Here is a 20205-nt window from a genome sequence, read left to right as displayed (position 1 = left end):
TTCACCATAAATCTAGGATTTATTCTACTGAATGATTTTGTTATGTAAACCAGAGTATTTTGAAGGCTGTTGTTTAATGTAAAATGATGATGCCTTTTTTTACTAGATTTGGATATTGACACCTTCCAAATTTATCAGCCACAGCTTACAGTTGCCAGAAAGCTTTTGTCCCAGGTATGTGCCATAGCAGACAGTGGGAATCAAAGCCTGGATCTGGGCCACTTCAGCAAAGTTGACTTCATCATCATAGTCCCTCGTTCAGAGGTTCTTGTCCAGCAAACCCTTCAACGGATTCGACAATCAGGTAAAGAGACGCAGAGAGAAGCAATGTATGAAATCAGACGTGTGTGTGTATGTATCACTGTTATGTCGTGCTGAAGTAAATGGTTTCAATATTTATTCTGGACGTCCCAGCTTTGTTTCATTATTTGGTGTCACTTGCAAGTTCTAAAAAGTCTACATTCACAAACTCCACAACTGCATTTGCTGTATAGGTGAGGAGAGGCATTGCTATATTTACTTGAAGATTAGATGAGTTACGACCTGAGGCAACATCTAGCAGCTGAAACCAGGGAACTGGGATGAACAGTTGGGTTCTCATTTTGCTCCACAATAGTTTTTTATTTGATTTTGACTGTGTCTGTCATAGGCATGCCATACCATGTGAACAGTGGTCTGTCTAGTCCAGTGACCTATTTCTGGCAATTGCCAATAGCAGAGATTTCAGAGGAAGGTACAAGGCGTGCTTAGTGGACAATTAATGAAATAGTCTGACTCTAAAGGAAATTTCTTCCTTCCCCTGTCAGTTAGTGGTTGGCTTATGCTCTGAAGCATGAGGGTTTGTATCAGAGCTAGCCAAAACAAGGCCTGTGGGCCGTGAAGGGCCCATGTACATAGCTGTTTGCCTATGCCCACACATAGCACAGAGCAGCCAGCTGCAGGGTCCTGTTTCTCTGCGAACATCTGCAAGCCTGGGAGGATGGGGAGTGAGGCTTCACATGCTGCCCCAGCCCCCAGCAAAATCGTGATGCTCCCAGAACAGGTGGCAGTTGGAGTATCCCCCACCTTCCCCTCGGGCTCATGACTGTTCACAGATGCACATGGCCCCACAGCCTGGTTCTCTGAGCTGCCTGCTGGGCTGCCTGCCCAGGTAAGTGTCTCCTGGACAGAGCCTGCCTCTGGCACCCCACCCCACCCTCCTGTCCCAGCCCTCTGCCCCCCCCAACTCCTCCCCCCACCCCACATAACCCAAACCCTATGCCCCCCAGTACATAGCCCTCTTACATACCTTGTCCCCCATCCTCCTGCCTCAGATCACAAACCCCTCCTGCCCTAGGTCAGAATCCAAATCCCTGCACCCTACTCCTGCACTACAGTCCCCTGCCCCAGGTCACAACCCCCTCCTTCACCCAAACTCCCTCCCAGATCCCACACCCTAATCTGCACCCCAGTCCCTTACCCTCAGCCCCCTTCTGCACCCACCTTGGAGTTCCCAGACCCTGCACCTCATCCATTAACATCATGTCGGAGTGCAGCCCTTGACCACTTGCAAATTCTTGGAATGGCCCCTCATCAAAAATTATTGCCCACCCCCTGGTTTATATCCTTTTGAAAATGTCATAATTAATAAGACTTGGATTATCTGTATAAAGGGCTAATCATTTTTAGTCTTATTAAGCTCTTGGCCTCTGTCTTGTTGCAATGAGTTAGTCAGGATAATTAGGATGGCGCAACAGGCTGCTGTTAGAAGTCTGGAGACCTCTCACTCTCTTGAATACAGATTATAAGTGGATAATAAGAAGTCCTCTTATTCATTTTAAACTGGTTGCCTCTCACTTAATTTGATATCCCCTTGCTTTTGTATAATGGAAGGATAAAGAGGATCTTCTAGTGCCTATCACAGGATCATCAAAATATGTAGGACTAGAAAGGATCTTGAGGGATTATCTACTCTAATTCCTGCTCCTCCCTGCCCTTTCCACTTTCCTCTTCCCCACTGAAGCTGGACCAAATTTATCTAAACCATCCCTGAAAGCGTTCATCTAATCTATTCTTATAACCCTGTAGTAATGGGGATTTCAAGTGATAACTTAATTCAGGACTTAACTATCCATATAGGTACAGAGTTTTTCCTAATACCTACCCCAAGTCCCCTTGCTACAGATTAAGGCCTTTCCTCCTTCTCCTCCCTTCATTGGACAAGGAGAACAAATGATCACAGTCCTATTTCTAGCAGTCGTTGACACGTTTGAGGATTGTTTTCAAGCTGTTGACTGCCCTTTTCCTAGTCATCTTTTCACGGAACTAAACCTGTCTAGTCTTTTAAAACTTTCCTCACAAATCAAGTTTTCAAAACTTTTTATCGTTTTCATTGCTGTCCTCTGGGCTCATTTTCAATATGTCTATATCTTTCTCAGCATTATACCCCAAACAGGACGCTGTAGTTGAGGCCTCACCACTGCTGAGTAAAATGGTAAACTACTTTTGGTGTCTCACATACAACACTTTTGCTAATACACCCCAGAGTATTGAGCTTTTTTTTTCACCATTGCATTATGTTGTTGGCTCCTATTAAATCTGTAATATGTCGTAACTTCCAGATCCTACAGTGCTACAGCCTAGCCGGTTATTTCCCACATTGTTGTATGTTTGATTTTTTTCTTCATTAAGTGTATACTTGATATTTGTCCATAGAATTTTATTGGTTGATTTCAAACCAATTCTCCATTTATTCAGATAATTTTGAATTCTAATACTATCCTCCAAAATGCTGTAGCAGCCTTTTCCAACTCGGTGTCACCTTTAAAAATTATAAGCACAATCTCCACTTCATTATCCAGATATTAATGAAAATATCAATTAATACCTGACCTAGGACAGACTTCTGTGGGACCTCTCTAGATATGTCCTCCAGAGCTAACTGCACGTCGTGACTTCTCTGAGTGTGGGGTTTTTAACTAGTTGTGCACCCAGAATTTCATCTAGACTGTATTTCCCTAGTGTCCTGATGAGACTGTCATTTGGATCTGTATCAAGCGTTTGTGAAATCATCTCATTTATTTTCCCATAAAAACTAAAACAGAAAGCCTGATACAGAACTAATACAGAGAGACTTCCATTCATTTAATATATGTGATTGTCCAGCCTTGCATTTCTTCTCTTTCTGCTTTGGTATTATTTTTGAGATGAAGTGACAATAATTTAACACATTGTTTGAAAAGAGGGTGCCTCATTGATCTATATAATGTCATTATTATTTTCTCTTACGTTACTGAGCCAGTCTAACACTGTTTATTCCTCCTGTGCATTGAACAAAGGTTCTTTCTCAGCTCTTCTTTATACCATGGTTGAATATGGTAATTCCCAAGACACCTTTGATTGAAATGGGCAAGTGGTGTAGGCTGAAGGAATATGCTAGCAATTTTAGTTTTGCCTCTGAGAATACAAAAGATTCACCCAATATTGAAAAGAGTCATCTGTGGCTTACATGTTTTTGAAGGGGGTACCCAAGTATCTTTTCTCAGGTATCCATATAGTGGGAAGAACGTATTAGCCAAATACAGGGAAATTTGCTTTAGAGTCATTGAGTCTGACCCGACTTAATGAAGATTCTTACAGAGATCTAAATGATTTTTTCTAATAATTTTCTGAATCTCCGGACTGTTCATAAATCCAGCCACTTCTTGCAGGAAATCGAGAAGGGGGAAATAGCTTTCACACATCACAGTGAAAGTAAATCTGTCCCCCTAATGCACTGAGTACACTAGAGAGTTTTGTTGCTAAAAGGCAGCTTTTATTGACGGAACAGTGCAGCTGTACACATTACAGCGCAACTTTTGCCAGTAAAACTCTCTGGTTTGCTCACAAAATACAGTCCCCTTAGTGAGAGGCATAGAGGTTTTTTTGGCAAATTCATACTACCAACGCATCAGTTGTAAACTCTGCACTCCAGGAGGTGTCCCAAAATGCCCATCTCAGCCACTTTGCTTATCAGTTCAAATTCTGCTGCCCTGTAGCCTGATAAGCAAGCACCTGCCCCTCCCCGCTTTAATGGCCCAGAACTCTTTGAAATTCCACTTCCTGTTTGTTCGCTGTGAAGCATTCACATTGCATCTTCCCAGCTGACTGTGGTGGCTCCATGTGGAAAACACACTCCATCTTGGACTCCTGCAGAGTTGTTGGATCTGCTGAGTGAGTGTATGGGGAGAGAAGGCTGTTCATTCCCAGCTCTGCTCCAGCGAAAGGATACCTGTGGGAAAAATTCCTGGGGCTTTGTGAGAAGGACTATGGACATGGTGCAATGCATAGCGAAGATAAAGGAGCTGAGGCAGGCATACCAGAAGGCAGGAGAGGCAAACTTTTTGCTTGGTGCTGTACCCAAGAACTGCCACTTCTATCAGGACCTGGATGCCATCCTCAGGGATGATCCCATCTCCTCTAAGGACACATTGAAAGGGCTGGAGGATGTGGACGGCAGACTTTATCCTGAGGACAAAATCGTGGAAGAGCATATGTAGTTGAAGAATATTGTGGAGCCCACAAAAGGGTTGTGAAGCACCATGGTGAATCAAGACATCTTTTCTACTCTGGAGAAGTCTAGGTCATCTCAGGAACTCCATCTCCAATGAGGATGATGCAGGAAGGGAGATCCCTAGTAAGTGAACTTTTTGAGATCCTGCTGCTTCCTTATATGATGTACAGCTGTCTTTTGCTGTGTATACTGTGGAAGTGTGTGAAAGGATAAAAATGTGCAAGACTAGTTGTGTTTCAGAGTGCTCCACATCCCCCTTTTAAGGTAAGCAACATGGTGGAAGAGTGTGTTAATTATTAGCACTCTGAGATCTCATGGGAATCCTCCAGAGAAAATGTTAAGAAACTTTCCTGGCAGCATTCAGAAATCACTTGCACAGGGACAGGCAAGCAGCACAGGGAAAGGTAGGAAGCTGCATGGGTGCAGGGGATGCACCTTTTCATTCTAGCTTACCTTCAGGGGGGAGAGATTGGCTTCAGTGACCCCCTGCCTATGGAAAATGGTGGTAGAATTTACACTATTTTTTCCAGTCACCTTCACTGATCACTTGAAAACATCATCTATACTTTTGCCCCATCTTGAATGCCCACCCCTGGCTTCAGTTGAACTCACCACGTTTAGGGGGTTCACCATGAAATGCGCCTTCCAAAGAAAAGGAAGAAATTGACTCTTATGGTAAAAGAGGTGTATTTTGCTATAATAATGCTATAATATAGCCCAGTATTGAATCAAATATTATGCTTCTGTGTATTGTTTCTCATGCTGCTGCAGATGTGGCCCTACACACTGGCAGATGGCCTCCATCAGGCAGGGGAGCAACCAACATGGGGCAAGGAGGACGTGTTCCAAAAGGAGATCTAGTTCTCTGAGTCGGGGAAAAAAAAGAACACAAGTTGTTAAGAGAAACGGAAAGGCGGGACCGGAATTGTAAAGAGCAGAATATTCTAAAAGCTCAGGAGCAGATGGTGAAGGGGCAAAGAGAGATGTTGAAGTCCCTAGTAATGCTCCTGGGAGAAGAAATGTGCGCTCACCCACCACAGTCGCCATTACAAAACTGTTTTCGTAACCCTCCCTAAATTCCTTCCACACATTCCTTGCAACTTCCTGGAATGTAGCGGTATCTTTTTCATTCCACCATTTTGGACAGCTTCCAACATTATAGCTGGACTTATGCAAACTATGACAGCTTCCCCTGCTCAGTACTGGTACCTCCCAATGCCCTTTCCACCAAACATTTTGTGTATTAATTGTTGCTAATTAAAAAATCTCCGAAAGATAACCAACCTTTATTTTTGTACTATACATAGTGATTGCTACTGGTAGTAAGCATACGTGCATTTTAATAATTTGCTTATTATGAATACTGCTCAGAAATCATTACAAATTCTAGGCGAAATAAAGTAACAGAAATTTATGAAGCATGGCAGATTGCTTTATAGCAATATAAATTGTTGGAGCTCATGATCAAACTGTTGCCCAAAATTTCCCATTGTGCCCCTCCAATAGTCTTGCTATCTGCCTCACTGCTGATTTTGAACAGCCAGTCTACCCCAGCGCTCCACCCCGATGAAGCTTTTCACACTTAGCCTCACAAAGATTGTGGAGCATACAACAAGCTGTTGTGATCATGGGAATGTTTTCCACATTTAGATCTAATCTGCCACAAAGGCATCATCAGCACATTTTTAAATCTGCCAGGCATGCAATCCATGGTCATTCTGCATGTACATAGCCTATTGCTGAAACTTGTTGGTGTCCCATCATCTACTTCCATCATATATAGAGAAAAGGACGACTGTATCTTATATAACCAAGAATCATCCTCACTGGAGATGGTGTTCCTGAAACAGCCTAGACCCATCCAGAATGGAAAAGACTTTCTGATTTGATGAGACACTGCATGATCCTTTCGTGGGCTCCACAGCATCCTCCAACTCTGCGTACTCATCCATGACTTTGTCCTCTGGGTTAGGTCTGCTGTCTGCTGCTTCTAGCCCCTGTGCAGTGTCTTTGGTGGTGGAGGTAGGATCATCACAGAGGATGGCATCCAGGTCCTGACAGAAGTGACAGTTCTTGGTTATACCACCAAAGCAATGGTTTGCCTCTCCTGCCTTCTAGTACGCCTGCCTCAGCTCCTTTATCTTCAAAATGCACTGCACCATGTCCATAATACTTCTCACAAAACCCTCAAGAAACCTTCCCACAGGAATTCAAGTTCATCTAGCTGAAGTAGAGCTGGAAATGAACGGCCTTCTCTCCCTATAAACTCAGCAGATCCAACAGCTCTGCAGGGGTCCAAGATGGAGAGTTTCCCACATGGAGTCACCATGGTCAGCTGGGAAGATGCAATGTGAGCACTCCATGCCAAGCAAACAGGAAGTGAAATTTAAAATTGTTCTGGACCTTTAAAGGTGGGAGGGGTAGATGCCTGTTTACCTTGCTGCAGGGCAGTGGAATTTGAACTGATTACCAGAGAGGTTGGGATGGGCATTTTGGGACACCTCTTGGAGTCCATTTACAATGAAAAAACTAAGTCTGGTGTCTACAACAGTGGTGCTCAACCTTTTTTAACCACGACCCCCATATTTTATTGCACTTGTGTCGTGACCCCCAAGGCTTAATCCCTATCAGCCCCAACCTGCTCCCCATCCCCCAGTTTAATCCCTGTCAGCCTCAACCCCCTCCCCATCCCCTGGTTTTCCCTGACTGAATGGACAAGCTCCAGGCGCTGCTCCTCCATGACCGCTGCCTCCCGCTGCTGCTCCCCTCTGCCACTTTCTTCTCGGCCCAGCTCCAGCAGGGCAGGCTTGGCCACCTCTCCTCACCAGCTTTCCTGCACCCTTAGCTGCTTGCTCTGCTGACTTCCTTTTCCAGGGCTCCCTGCTGCCAGTGACTCTACTTGCGTCTCTGGAGGCTGCTGCCACGTAAACTATAAGCGACGGTGTCCTCCAGAGCCGCAAGTGGAGTCAGCGGCGGCAGCACTCAGAGACACGAGTGACTCTTTAAAGAGCCATGTGCAGCTCTGGAGCCACAACAACCAGGAAGACATCCGCAACCCTCTTGGGGGCCGCGACCCATGGGTTGCAGATCACTGGTCTACACTGACATCTTATCAAAGTGAATTTGCTACAGAAAAACCCTTTGCCTCTCGTTGAGGTGATTTTATTTTGTCAGCAAACAAAAAAGTTTTGTCAACAAAAGTAGCATTGTAATGTGTATCAATAGATGCTGCCTTTTAGTGACAAACCTCTGTAGTGTACACAAGGCCTTATTTTTGATTAAAGGCACAGGAATGTTTTTTCCTTCTTTTTGGAAGGTGTTCTTGTTGATTTGGGCCTAGAAGAAAATGGGACTGCCTATCAGAGAGCTGAGAAATACGTCGTTCGGCTAGACAATGAAATCCAAACTAAGTTTGAAGTTTTTATGAGACGGGTGAAACAGAATCCATACACCCTGTTTGTGCTGGTTCATGACAATGCACACGTGGATTTGACTAGGTAAGTGTTTCACAATAACAAAGCAACATTTCTGCTGTTGCACATTAGTATTCGAGATTTTTAATAAGTCAAAATTATGATCTGAAAGAAACTGTTTTCTCCTTGAGCCCCAGCAATTTAAAGCTTCATAAAGAGGACCCATCATCTTTGTCCATGGGCTGGATATTTCCTAAAACTATTATTGAAATTCAGTTTAAGATTTAAGGTGCTCTCAACTTTAGATTTTTTTATCCCTAGTAAGGGATAGGGTCAGGGTTAGGGTAGCAGATGTATTTTTGTGGCTTGATTTGCTTTATTGAGAAGGAAATTGCAACCTGGGCTGTAAGTTGCCCAGTTTAAGCAATTTGCCCAGGATTGGTTCTTTCAGCTGTACCCTGAACCCCCCATAATATTATTTTCCCTTCCCCAAGCCCGGGGAACTAGCCTGGAGGCTTGGTGTCGGCGGCAGGGGTCAGCTCCCCACCCACTCACAGGCATAGGTGGAGCAACCTGGTCCCAGCTCATTCTGTTTCTCTGGCTCCCAGATGCATTGCTCCATTTCCTGCTGCTGGTGAGTTCTGGGGGCAGTTCCACCCCTTCTCACGAACCCCGTTACTGGGGGAAGAGGTTGGGGGAAAGAGTAGAAGGAGGTGGCAGAAAACCAAGCGATGTGGCTGGGAGTTGGCTGAGTGGAGTGGTCTGAGGTCGGATCTCTCACTTCCCCTGGCACTCACTGGCAGTGGGGCGTGGACTCCTGCCAGTGTCAGACCCTAGCTAGTCTCTGAGGCCACCCTCATCTCCATGAGGTCCCACAAAAGCCTGGACCCAGAAAGGCCATTTGTAGGGTGGGGGCACCCTGGCTTCTTGCTAACTGTGGTCTGTTCCTGCATCCCAGCCTTGCATCTCTGCACCTCTTGGCATGAATGCTCTGTGTTTGAGCTGAGAGGAGCATACCTGCTTGAAGGAGGTCCAGGAGGTCCTACTAGGCAGCAGAAAGCCATCTCTGAGGCTGACCTACCAAGTGCAGTGGATGGGTGTCAGAGCGAGGTATCTCTCCAAGCACGCTCCCATGCAGTCCATTCTAGACTATTTGCTGCAGCTCAGGAACCAGGGTCTGGTGCTTTCCTCCATCAGAGTGCACTTGTGACTCTCTCTGCTTTTCATGGCCAGATCCAGGGGCAGACAGTGTTCTGTCCCAAGCCTCACAAGACAACAGAACAGAGGCATCTACATGTTCTGCTCTATTGGAGGGCTTTGGCTTTTTGCTTGATATATACTAAGCCCTTCTGTAGGCTGATGATGTGATGAAGAGATTCTGGCGAGGCTTCAAGTGGCTTTATCCACAGATATGAGACCCTTTTCCACAGTGGAACCTTAACCTGGTTCTCGCCCAGCTTACCAGGCTGCCCTTGAAACTGCTCAGTTCTTGCTCTCTTTCTTATGTGTCCTAGACAGTTGTGTTCCTGGTACCACTGATGTCAGTGAGGTGTGTCTTGAAGATCAGGTCTCCGGCCTCAGAGATGCTGTACGCTGTCTTTTTACAATGACAGGGTCCAGCTTCAGCCCCATGTGGCCTTCCTGCCTAAGGATATGTCCTCCTTCCATGTGAACCAGGGCGTACTCCTGCCTGTGTTCTGTCCCAAGCCTCACAAGACAGCTGAGGAATGGCATCTACATGCTCTGGATGGTCAGAGAGCTTTGACTTTTTACCTAGAATGTACTACGGCCTTCTGTGGGTTGATGCAGCTCTTTGTTGCTATAGCCTATGGAATGAAAGGTGTGCTGGTTTCCATGCAGCGGCTTTCCAGCTGGATCATCTTGTGCATACAGACCTTCTACAAGCTGGCAAACGTCCCTCCGCCACAGATTGTCCGGACTCATTCAGCCAGAGTTAAGAAGTCTTCCTGGGGCATATGTCAATTCAAGATGTCTGTAGAGCCACAACATGAACCTCAGTGCACAGTGCACAGTCACAATGCTGTCACTCAGAAGGCCAGAGATGGCGCTGGGTTTGGCTGTGAACTCCTTCCTCTTATGTGGGTACTGCTTGGAATCACCTATATGGAAAGGACTTGAGCAATCATTTGATGAAGAAAAGACTGTTTGTTTGCTTGTTCTGTAACTGGTGCTCTTTGAGATGTGTTGCTCATGTCTATTCCACAACCCTCCCTACTTCTCCACTGTTGGAGTTTCTGGCAAGGAAGAACTGAGGGTCAGGGGAGTGCATTACACTCTTTATGGCTACGTCTACACGTGAACCCTACATCGAAGTAGCCTATTTCGATGAATAACGTCTACACGTCCTCCAGGGCTGGCAACGTCGATGTTCAACATCGATGTTGCGCAGCACCACATCGAAATAGGCGCTGCGAGGGAACGTCTACACGCCAGAGTAGCACACATCGAAGTAAGGGTGCCAGGCACAGCTGCAGACAGGATCACAGGGCGGACTCAACAGCAAGTCGCTCCCTTAAAGGGCCCCTCCCAGACACACTTTCACTAAACAGTGCAAGATACACAGAGCCGACAACTAGTTGCAGACCCTGTGCATGCAGCATGGATCCCCAGCTGCAGCAGCAGCAGCCAGAAGCCCTGGCCTACGGGCTGCTGGACACGGTGACCATAGAGCCCCGCAAGGGCTGGAGAGAGAGCGTCTCTCAACCCCCCCGCTGATGGCCGCCATGGAGGACCCCGCTATTTCGATGTTGCGGGATGCGGATCATCTACATGTTCCCTACTTCGATGTTGAACGTCAAAGTAGGGCGCTATTCCCATCCCCTCATGGGGTTAGCGACTTCGACATCTCACCGCCTAATGTCGATTTCAACTTTGAAGTAGCGCCCAACACGTGTAGCCGTGACGGGCGCTATTTCGAAGTTGGCGCCGCTACTTCGAAATAGCGTGCACGTGTAGACACAGCTTGTATGTGCCATGGAGGCAGTACTCCACGGGTTGGAGAGCTGCTACCAGGTACTGCTGAGGGGAAATCTTCCAGCACTGGTGAATGTGGTAAACACCCACGTCGTGAAGAACCGAATGTGGAACGGACATAAACAACACATCCTGAGGAACATGAGTTACAGAACAAGCAACTGTCTTTTATACCGCCTTCTCCATGCGGGAATCAGCAAAAATGCTCACTTCTATTAAACACAGAATGTAAACCATGAGATCAAAATACTTTCTTCCTTGCTTTGCTGTTCAAGTGTTCAGGTACAGTATGTAAGGTTTTGGGACACATTTGGCTTGCACTCCAAGAATGTTGGGTTTTTTTTTTTTCAAAACCAAATTAGTGTTCTATTTTTATTGCAGTGACAAATCTTGAATTGTCTTGTATCCTGTAGGTTTGTTCAAACAACTGAGTGTTGTGTCAGCAGGAGGAGACAGGAAATCACACAAATTTTGTGCCCTCAAAGTCATCCAAATAAGTATTGTTCCTGGTTGGGCAGTCTAGTTCGTTTTTGTCCCTGCCTCCCTGCTGCATCTCCATTCTTGTAACAGCCTGGTCCCACTGAGACACTTTCTTCTCTCTTTTTCTCTTGTCTTTAACTTTTTTCTTGTATTCTGAACCTTGAAAATAATAGTTAGATTTAGTTGCTTCTCAGTGGAGGACTGTTTCTGCTACAGTTCTTCATGAAGAGCACTTTGCTGTTTTTTTTTTGCCTCTTATTCCTTTTCAGACAGCCTAATGACGTAGGGCTTTTGGTTCCTGGGTCGCATGAAGATTTTAATGTTGCTAATTCAACGTAAGGGCAACAATAAAACCATTCTGTGTGTTTTTGTTCCCACAGTGCCATCTCAAGTTCTCTGTCACATGGTGAGCCCAGTCATGGACTGGCTGATAGAGTTATTAATTGCAGAGAAGTTACTGAAGCTTTCAATCTTCTTGTCCTTCAAGTCAGCTCTTTCCCCTACTCCCTGCAAACACAGCAGTCCAGAATAAACTCTAACAATGAGGTACACTGGATACAGTTTGACAGTATGGTAAGTGTGCAACTGTTAAGCTAAGAGTTGTTGTATACTCTTGTATTTCCCATATTCTAGAACACGTAACCCAGACGCATGAACATAGACTTTTGAAGGATTTGCTTCTTGACACTGGAAATTGTTTACTACCTTAAGTTATATTGGAAGCCCAGCCTTATTTCTCCTTGGGGCCATTGGAAGCTGTGGTGGTACTGATATTTAGGATACTTAGGAAAAATACATTTTCCTTTGCCCATGTAAGAGTCTATTACAGAGATGAGAAAACTGAGAGTTTGAAGTTTGTTGATTTGTTGAACGTCTTGAAATAATTTTAGGTGTTAAGAATCTGGTAGAAATAATATTATGGCATACTGTACTGTGCCCTTTTATTATTATTCTTGATCCTTGTAAATAACCATGATTTTCTATACACTCTGCTATACGCACATTATATGAGACATAACTGCAGTGCATTTACAATAGTAAGTGCTCAATCTATACTCATTACATTGTTCTCTCTCTTGAAAAATACCAATATTACAGACCTATTTAAGCTAAGATTATCTATTTCTTAGTCCAGGTCTACATTACAGATGTATATTGGTATAACTACATCACTTAGGGGAGAGAAACAAACTGATTTTGTCCAAAATCAATCTATAGTCATGGTGGAACTAGTCAACAAATACATTAGAAGCAAGAGGAGGACCAAGGGCAAGATAGACATGTTACTCAATAAAGCAGGAAAAATAATAACAGAAAATATGGAAATGGCAGAGGTGCTTAATGACATTTTTGTTTTGTTTTTTACCAGCCAGGCTGCTGGTAATTGGATCCCTAACATAGGGAATGCCAATGAAAATGGGGTAGGATCAGAATCTAAAATAGGGGAGAAAACATGTTAAAATTACTTAGACATGTCAGATGTCTTCAAGTCACCAGGGCCTGAGGGAAATACACCATAGAATACTCAAGGAGCTGATTGAAGAGACATTTGAGCCCTTGGGGAAATAAGGACAATCTTGGGAATTACAGACCAGTTATCTTAACTTCTGTGTCGAGAAACTAATTAAGGAATCAATTTGCAAACACTTAGATGACAATAAGATGGTAAGTAATAGCATGGATTTGTAGAGGACAAACTAACCTGATAGTTTTCTTTGATAGGATAACATCCCCTTTAGATCAATGAGGAAAAGTGGTAGAGCTAGTATATCTAGACTTTAATAAGGCTTTTGATGCAGGCTCGCATGACCACCTCGTTAACAAACTAAGGAAATACAACCTAGATAGACCTACTATAAGGTAGGCGTATAGCTGTTGGGATAACCATTTCCAGAGAGTAGTTATCAGTGGTTCTCAGTCGTGGAAGGGCATAATGAGTGGCATTCTGCAGGAATCAGTTCTCGGTCCAGTTTCATGCAATATCTTCATAAATAAAGGTATAGAGAGTACACTCGTAAAGTTTGTGGATGCTATTAGCTGCAAGGGGTTGCAAGTGCTTTGGAGGATAGGGTCAGAATTCAAAATTATCTGTATAAACTGAAAAAGTGTTCTGAGGTAAAGAGGATGAAATTCCAGTAAGACAAATTCTAAGGAAGAAAACAGTCAGTTGCACACACACGAAATGGGAATTACTGCTTCAGATGAAGTGCTGCAGAAAGGGATCAAGGAGTCATACAGGACTACAAGCTAAATATAAGTCAACAGTGTGAGATCGTTGCAAAGAAAAAAAAAAAGCAAGCATCTTTCCAGGATGTATTAGCAGGAGTATTATAAACAAGACACAAGAAGTAACTCTCTACTTCATGCTGATTAGGCCTTACCTGGATTATTGTGTCCAGTTCTGAGAGCTGAATTTCAGGAAATAGGTGGAGAAATTGGAGAAGACACAAGAAAAGCAGAAAAAAATGATTAAAGGTCTAGAAATAATGATCTATAAAGGAAAATGGAAAGAAATGGGTTTGTGTAGTCTGGAAAAGAGAAGACTGAGCAGGGACATAATAGCTTTGAAGTACTGTAGACCCCAGACTTACACAGAGATTGCACTCTTGCATGACCCCACGTAAGTCAAATTTTACATAACTTGGGGGAGCCAGGACACTGACCAGTGCAGCAGAGCTGGTCAGTTTCTTGTCTCCTGTGAGTGGTGGGCAGCTGAGAGCCTGGCTCTGGGCAGCCGGTTGCTCACAGGAGAAAGGAAACTGACCAGTGCGGCTGCGCTGGTCAGTTTCCCAGCTTCTGTCAATGGCAGCAGCCAAGGGTCAGGCTGCCACCCTTGAAAGGAGCTGAGAAACCACTCCTGTCAGAGGTGGCAGCCTGACTCCCACCACCCCGACAGGATTGCCTGGTCAGTTTCCTGGGTCCCCTGAGTGGTGGGCAGCCTGGAGCCAGGCACCAACTCCCTGTCACTCAGAGTTGCGTTAACCTGAGATTCGCGCAACTTTTGCGCATATCTCGGGGTTTTATTATACCTAAAAAGATTGTTATAAGGAGGAGGGAGAAAAATTATTCTTCTTCACTTCTGAGGCTAGGACAAGGAGCAACGAGCTTAAGTTGCAGCAAGGGAGGTTTAGTTTGCATGTTAGGAAAAGCTTCCTGGATTTCAGGATGATTAAACCCTGGAATAAATTGCCTAGGGAGGTAAAAGGCTCTCTATCATTGGAGATTTGTAAGAGCGGGTTAGACAAACACCTGTCGTGGATGATCTAGATTAGGGGCCAGCCACCAAAGTAGCAAGAAGAGCCATTTTTTCCCAAATTCGGTAAAAAAAACTCAATAATTCAAGAGCCACAATACATGTCAATATGAGATGGTTCTTAATAAATAACATCAAACTGTACTTTTTGTTACCCCTCTTTTATGAACAGCGCACACACAATGATTTGTAATGTGGTACGTGTTTACTGCAGGATGTTCCCAAACTTCTTACATATTCTAATTCCTCACACTTTATGTTTGTGTGTTTGTACCACTGTCTTCCTGACTTTCACTTCTGAACCTTCTGTCTCTGGAGGGCACTGGGGGAGCGGTCCAAAGTTTAAAGATCACATAGTATTTTCGATTTAGATATGAGTTGTTCCTTTTTGGGCTTATAGACATTCACCGTTTATCAAAAATAACCAGGAGGGTTTTTTTTTTTTTTTACTTTGCAGTCTTAGCATCAGGAGCCACAAAGAAGTCCTTAAAGAGCCGAATGCCGCTCTGGAGCCACAGGATGCAGACCCCTGGTCTAGATGGTGCTTGGTCCTGCCAGGAGTGCAGGGACTGGATTTGATGACCTCTCAATGTTCCTTCCAGTTCTATGATTATGACACTGAAATTTACTGTTAGTGTCATCTTAGTATCCTGCCCTTCTATGCAGGCAGTCACCATAATGCTGACAACCAATGCTTATGTGAAAGGGAGACACCTTGACATCAGCTCAGCTGGGAATAACTGTATCTAAAACTAAAAGCACTTTAAAGGAAAAAAATATGAAAGACAGCAGCCCGTGATTAAGCTACATTTGTAATAGGTGAATGATCCCTGATCCCATAGGAACAGAGGAAATTCCTTATAGGATGAGATGCAGGGTCCATCTAGTCCAATCTTCTGTCTCTCACAGTGGCCAGCACCACATCCTTCAGAGAATGTGTAAGAATCCCACAGCAGACAAAGGTGAAATTATCTTCTCCCTCTTTGGGTCTTAGCCTGATCTCTGGAAAATATTGGCTTAAGCTAGGTAGCATGAGGTTTAGTGTTCCTTCCAAAATTTGTATTAGCATTAATTATTATAATTCTGAATATTCTTTTTATCCATTATCTTAAATCCCATGCATTTCCTGCTAAGACTAGGAAGGCTGTGAGTTCCAGGGTGTGTGTCTCTGTGCTCTAACAGATTTAATTAAATGTTAAATTAGCCCTGAATATTTACCATCTTGTTTTCCGTGGCAAAAGTTATCACTGGGCAGAATGTCAATCAAATATATTTTCCCAGGAAAAAATACTTGGTTTCGTAATACAGGAGAAATATGAATGGTCTCTAACTTTCATTCTGTTTGTAATACCTTTTTTGGAACAGGAGGAAATGAGCAGTGAGGAGAAGCTGTATTTTGGCTTGAATGAATACAGCAAATCTCTGCAGTGGGGAATCATGAGTCCTCTGCTGAGATGTGATGAAAACTTTGAAAAAATGGTGAACACACTCTTAGAAAGGTAAATGATAAGAGTTTTGAGTTGGGCTTCACCAGGATCCAGTGTTACATGCCATGTCACAAACGGACAGAGAAATAATGTCATGGTGTAACTGGTCATCAAGAAATGGTTGGGGAGCATTATGAAATAACATTTTTATTCAATTATTGGATATATTTTATGTGACAGGTGTTAAAAAGTAGCTGCCTTACTTCCCCTTCTTGCCTCAAAAATGTACATGTGCAACTGTGAGTGCCATTTAGATGGCCAGTTTGGAAAATTTGGTCCTAAACATGTGCTTCTTCTAGTTGGCATTCAGTTACTCTGTCTTAAATGGAATCAGCTAAATAAGTAGCACCAGATATTTGGTAGAAGGATCAAAGTTCACACAGGTATTTTCTTTGTATTCTTCAATTTTATCTAGTATTGTCATCTAGGAAGTGAAAGTAATGGGTTCTGTTTACATTTGTCTCACCACTCTTACATGTGCATAACCTGGAATAAACCAAATATAAACACTATAACTTTTTTGACATTTCAGTTACAGCGTTCCAAAAATGCACCAGTTACTTCAATGTGTTTAGGCTTAAGCATGGTGCTTTTGGAATTTGAACAGCCCCTTGATACTGGAATTCTAGGAGTTTGTTCCAATTTATTTTGTAATGAATTTAGATGTAATGAAAGATGCCAGATTGATAGCCTCATAAACGGAAGTCCTCTTCTTAGCCAGGTAATGTAAATGGCCTACGAAGTGGTGGTCCAGGCTTGCCCTTTCTGCTTTTCCATTTTGCCTTAGTCTTGATCTACAAGGCGGACAGGGTAATCAGTTTTTGTGGTGTGGTTTCTTAGCAGAGTGTGACAACTTAGCCAGATGTGGACATGATCCACGTTTACGTACTACACAGCAAATGAAATGAGAATTTCAAAACATTTCATATGGGTCATGGGAAACACCTTTTTACAGTGACAACATTTGGTGTTTGCTGACCAGGACCAGATTATGACTAGCAATAGTTCCATATCCCTCCATAGACAATAAAGCAATCCTGTTCCACACAGCCAAAGCTGGACGTGTTGTTACATAGAGATAAGAGAAGCCAAGTGTGGGAACTAATGTATTTCAAACACTGCTGTTCTCATCAATACAGCATGCTGTGTATGTTGTCATTTGTGATTGTTCAAACTTACTTTTATTCATATTATAGTTACATGTTTATTAAATAGAGCTGTAGGTTGTTACAATGACTAGTAATAGGATGGCTTTCTCTTAGTTCATGTTTTCACTTTTTCTTAATACAGTTAACCCTTGAGTTACACTGGGGTTGTATTCTTGCAACCCCCACGTAACTCAAATTTTTGTGCAAGTGGGTGGGGAGGCGGAACCAGGCTGCAGCCTGGTTCCCAGCCTCCCTGGGCTTGCAGGAGCCGGGAAGGTTTCCTGGTTCCCAGAGTGACAGGGAGCTGGGAACCAGGGGGAAGCATGGTTCCCGTCTCCCCACTGCTTGAGTGACCCAGGAAGGTGACCAGCTCATGGCTGGTCAGTTTTCCAGTTCCATCACAGCTGCCGCTTGGTTCCCAGCTTCCCTCCACTTGCCCGACTAGAAAACTGACCAGCCCACCAAGGCAGGTCAGTTTCCTGGCTGCTTCTCCATGTCTGCCTCCAGTGGTGCCACTGTCAGTCTGACAGCCATGCCACTGGGGGAAGGCAGGGAGAAGGCTTTTAGCTCGCCTAGCTGCCTGCAGCTGTGCTAAAATCCCTTTCCCCCTATCTTCCCCCCATCAACTTTCCTCCAGCTACGTATGGCTGGGGGCGAACAGAGAGAAGGGGCTTTTAGCTTGCCTAGCTGCTCACATCTGCAGGCAGCTAGGCAAGCCTTCCCCCTGCTTTCCTCCAGCCGTGTGGCTGTCAGGCTGACAGCCAGGCTGCTGAGGGAATTCGGGGAGAAGGGGCCACAGAGCAGCTTCAAGTTGTGCATAACTCGCTTTTAATGAGTATTTCAAGGGTTTTCTGTATTTGATTCTATGTGTTGGATTTGTAGTCACTAAATTGAGCTCCAGTAGGAGAAAAATAGTATTGTCTTGCTTGAAAGCGAAACTGTTTGTTCTAGTCTGAAATATAACAAAGTGTGCTTCTGCACTAGAATATCTTTGCATGTGTATCCAACACACCTTCTGGGTGTGGTGTGCTATCCCATCTAGTGGCACTGAGACTACTTACAGAGACATTCATGAGTCTGCTCTGTGGCTTTAGCAAATAGAGGTAGAGACTCATGTACTAAGCTCCAGAGATCCCAGATTTGGTTCCCCCCAGACAACCAAGTCTGTTGGTGTTAGACATCAGTGAGGTGAGTATGTGCTGTAAGTTTATATTCCTCCTTAAAAACAACGAGAAGTCCTGTGGCACTTTATAAACTAACAGCTTCATTGTAGCATAAGCTTTCGTGGGCAATGAATCTGTTAGTCTGGAAGATGCCACAGGACTTCTCATTGTTTTGGTGGATGCAGACTAACACGGCTACCCCTCTGGTACATTCCTCCTTAAAATTCCTTTCTTCCACAAACTTTTCCAATGACAATAGAAGTTAAAATGAAAAACTTAGACTACTAAGTGAGACTGGATCATCAGTCTGTGTGATGTGTTTGTACTGATATTAAGTGTCTGAGTTAGACTGTACCTTCTATGGCTGTACATGCCATGTGTTCCAACAAAAATAACATGATGTACTTACAGCTCATAATAGCGAATAGAAGTTGGCAACTTCTGCATTTATGTAGTACGCATAAAATGAGCTCCATTTTCTTGCCATCCAGGCCTGCCCTTTTCACAGCTGACTTTCATGGGAGAATTTTATTGAGCATATTGACTGACCAACATAATAACTGTATTCCTCTGAAGGTACCCCAGGCTGCACAGCATGGTGATTCGCTGCTACCTTCTTATTCAGCAGTACTCTGAAGCCCTGATGGCTCTCACAACCATGGCCTCCCTTAGAGATCACAGCACCCCGGAGACACTCAGCATAATGGATGACCTCATCACGTCACCAGGAAAGAATAAAAATGGTTGCGGCCATATGCTTATCATTAGAGTTCCCTCTGTGCAGTTAGCAATGCTGGCAAGAGAGAGGTTACAGGAAGTGAGAGACAAGTTAGGTCTGCAGTATCGTTTTGAGATCCTTCTTGGGAACCCAGCTTCAGAACTTACTGTTGCTAAGCACTTTGTCACACGATTAAAGGTTAGTAGGAAGTAAATGTTTCTGTGCAGGTTGCGTCAACTTGTCAATGTTGTCATACAGATTAAAACTCTGCAAGGGGCCAATTTTTTTAATCCCATCCCTTCATGTCATCTCCCGTCCACTCCCATATAGTTTGTTGAATTTTTTGTCCCAGTCCTGATTATATGGCAGTGGGTCCTATGGGACCTATGGAATCCCACTCCTGCTGCAGAGCTTAAGTAAAACTCTTGTGTGTACCTACGCATTTATGGGCATGTGTCTTAGTTATTACATGGAAAAGAACACATTTAATATGGTTCTTTCTGTGTGAATGTAGTGTACTTTTGGTCATCCTAAGCATTTTAAGTTGCAGGAAAAAATTAAGTTGTTGGTCCTAGAAGTAAAAGCATGGCATCTAACTTCTCCAAACTGAATAACAAACAGCATGTAATAATCTTCATTAAAAAGTAGATTATTTCCTTGGCTCTCTGAGAGCTGATCTTATATCCCTCCAGGATGAACTACAATTAGGTGAACTAATTCTGTTCTGTCCATTTATCTGTCATTGTCTCTGTCCTTCCATCTGTTGCCTTCCCTTCCCTTATAGTTGGTAAAATATTCTGATAGGCTTCTTTTCACAGCCTGCTGCATGGCAAAAGCCTCTTCTTTGTAACTTCAGTTAAGACTTTAGTTTCTTTAGCTAGTTTGTGTCTGTGAGTGCATGATGATGTTTAGCTTGTATGTGTTTGCAAGTGCATGATGCTATTAGCAATGTTTGTCTCCCACACTGACTTTACCAACCCTATTGAAACTACTGGAAAGTGACTGACTACCTTTCTAT

General features: G+C 43.9%; 1 protein-coding gene across 1 annotated transcript in view; it reads left to right on the top strand.

Annotated features, from left to right (window-relative positions):
• The window catches only part of GREB1L (GREB1 like retinoic acid receptor coactivator), a 142928-nt gene that overhangs the window by 82219 nt on the left and 40504 nt on the right, over positions 1-20205 (top strand). The window contains exons 15-19 of the mRNA XM_074985832.1: positions 107-304; positions 7848-8028; positions 11799-11991; positions 16037-16170; positions 19046-19385. Coding sequence (XP_074841933.1) covers positions 107-304; positions 7848-8028; positions 11799-11991; positions 16037-16170; positions 19046-19385 — 1046 coding nt within the window. The remainder of the gene's footprint in view (positions 1-106; positions 305-7847; positions 8029-11798; positions 11992-16036; positions 16171-19045; positions 19386-20205) is intronic.

This window comes from Carettochelys insculpta, chromosome 2, assembly GCF_033958435.1.
Source record: "Carettochelys insculpta isolate YL-2023 chromosome 2, ASM3395843v1, whole genome shotgun sequence".
NCBI classification, from domain to species: Eukaryota; Metazoa; Chordata; order Testudines; family Carettochelyidae; genus Carettochelys; species Carettochelys insculpta.
Note: the sequence above shows the minus strand (reverse complement) of the source record. Positions and strands in the feature narration are given on the sequence as shown.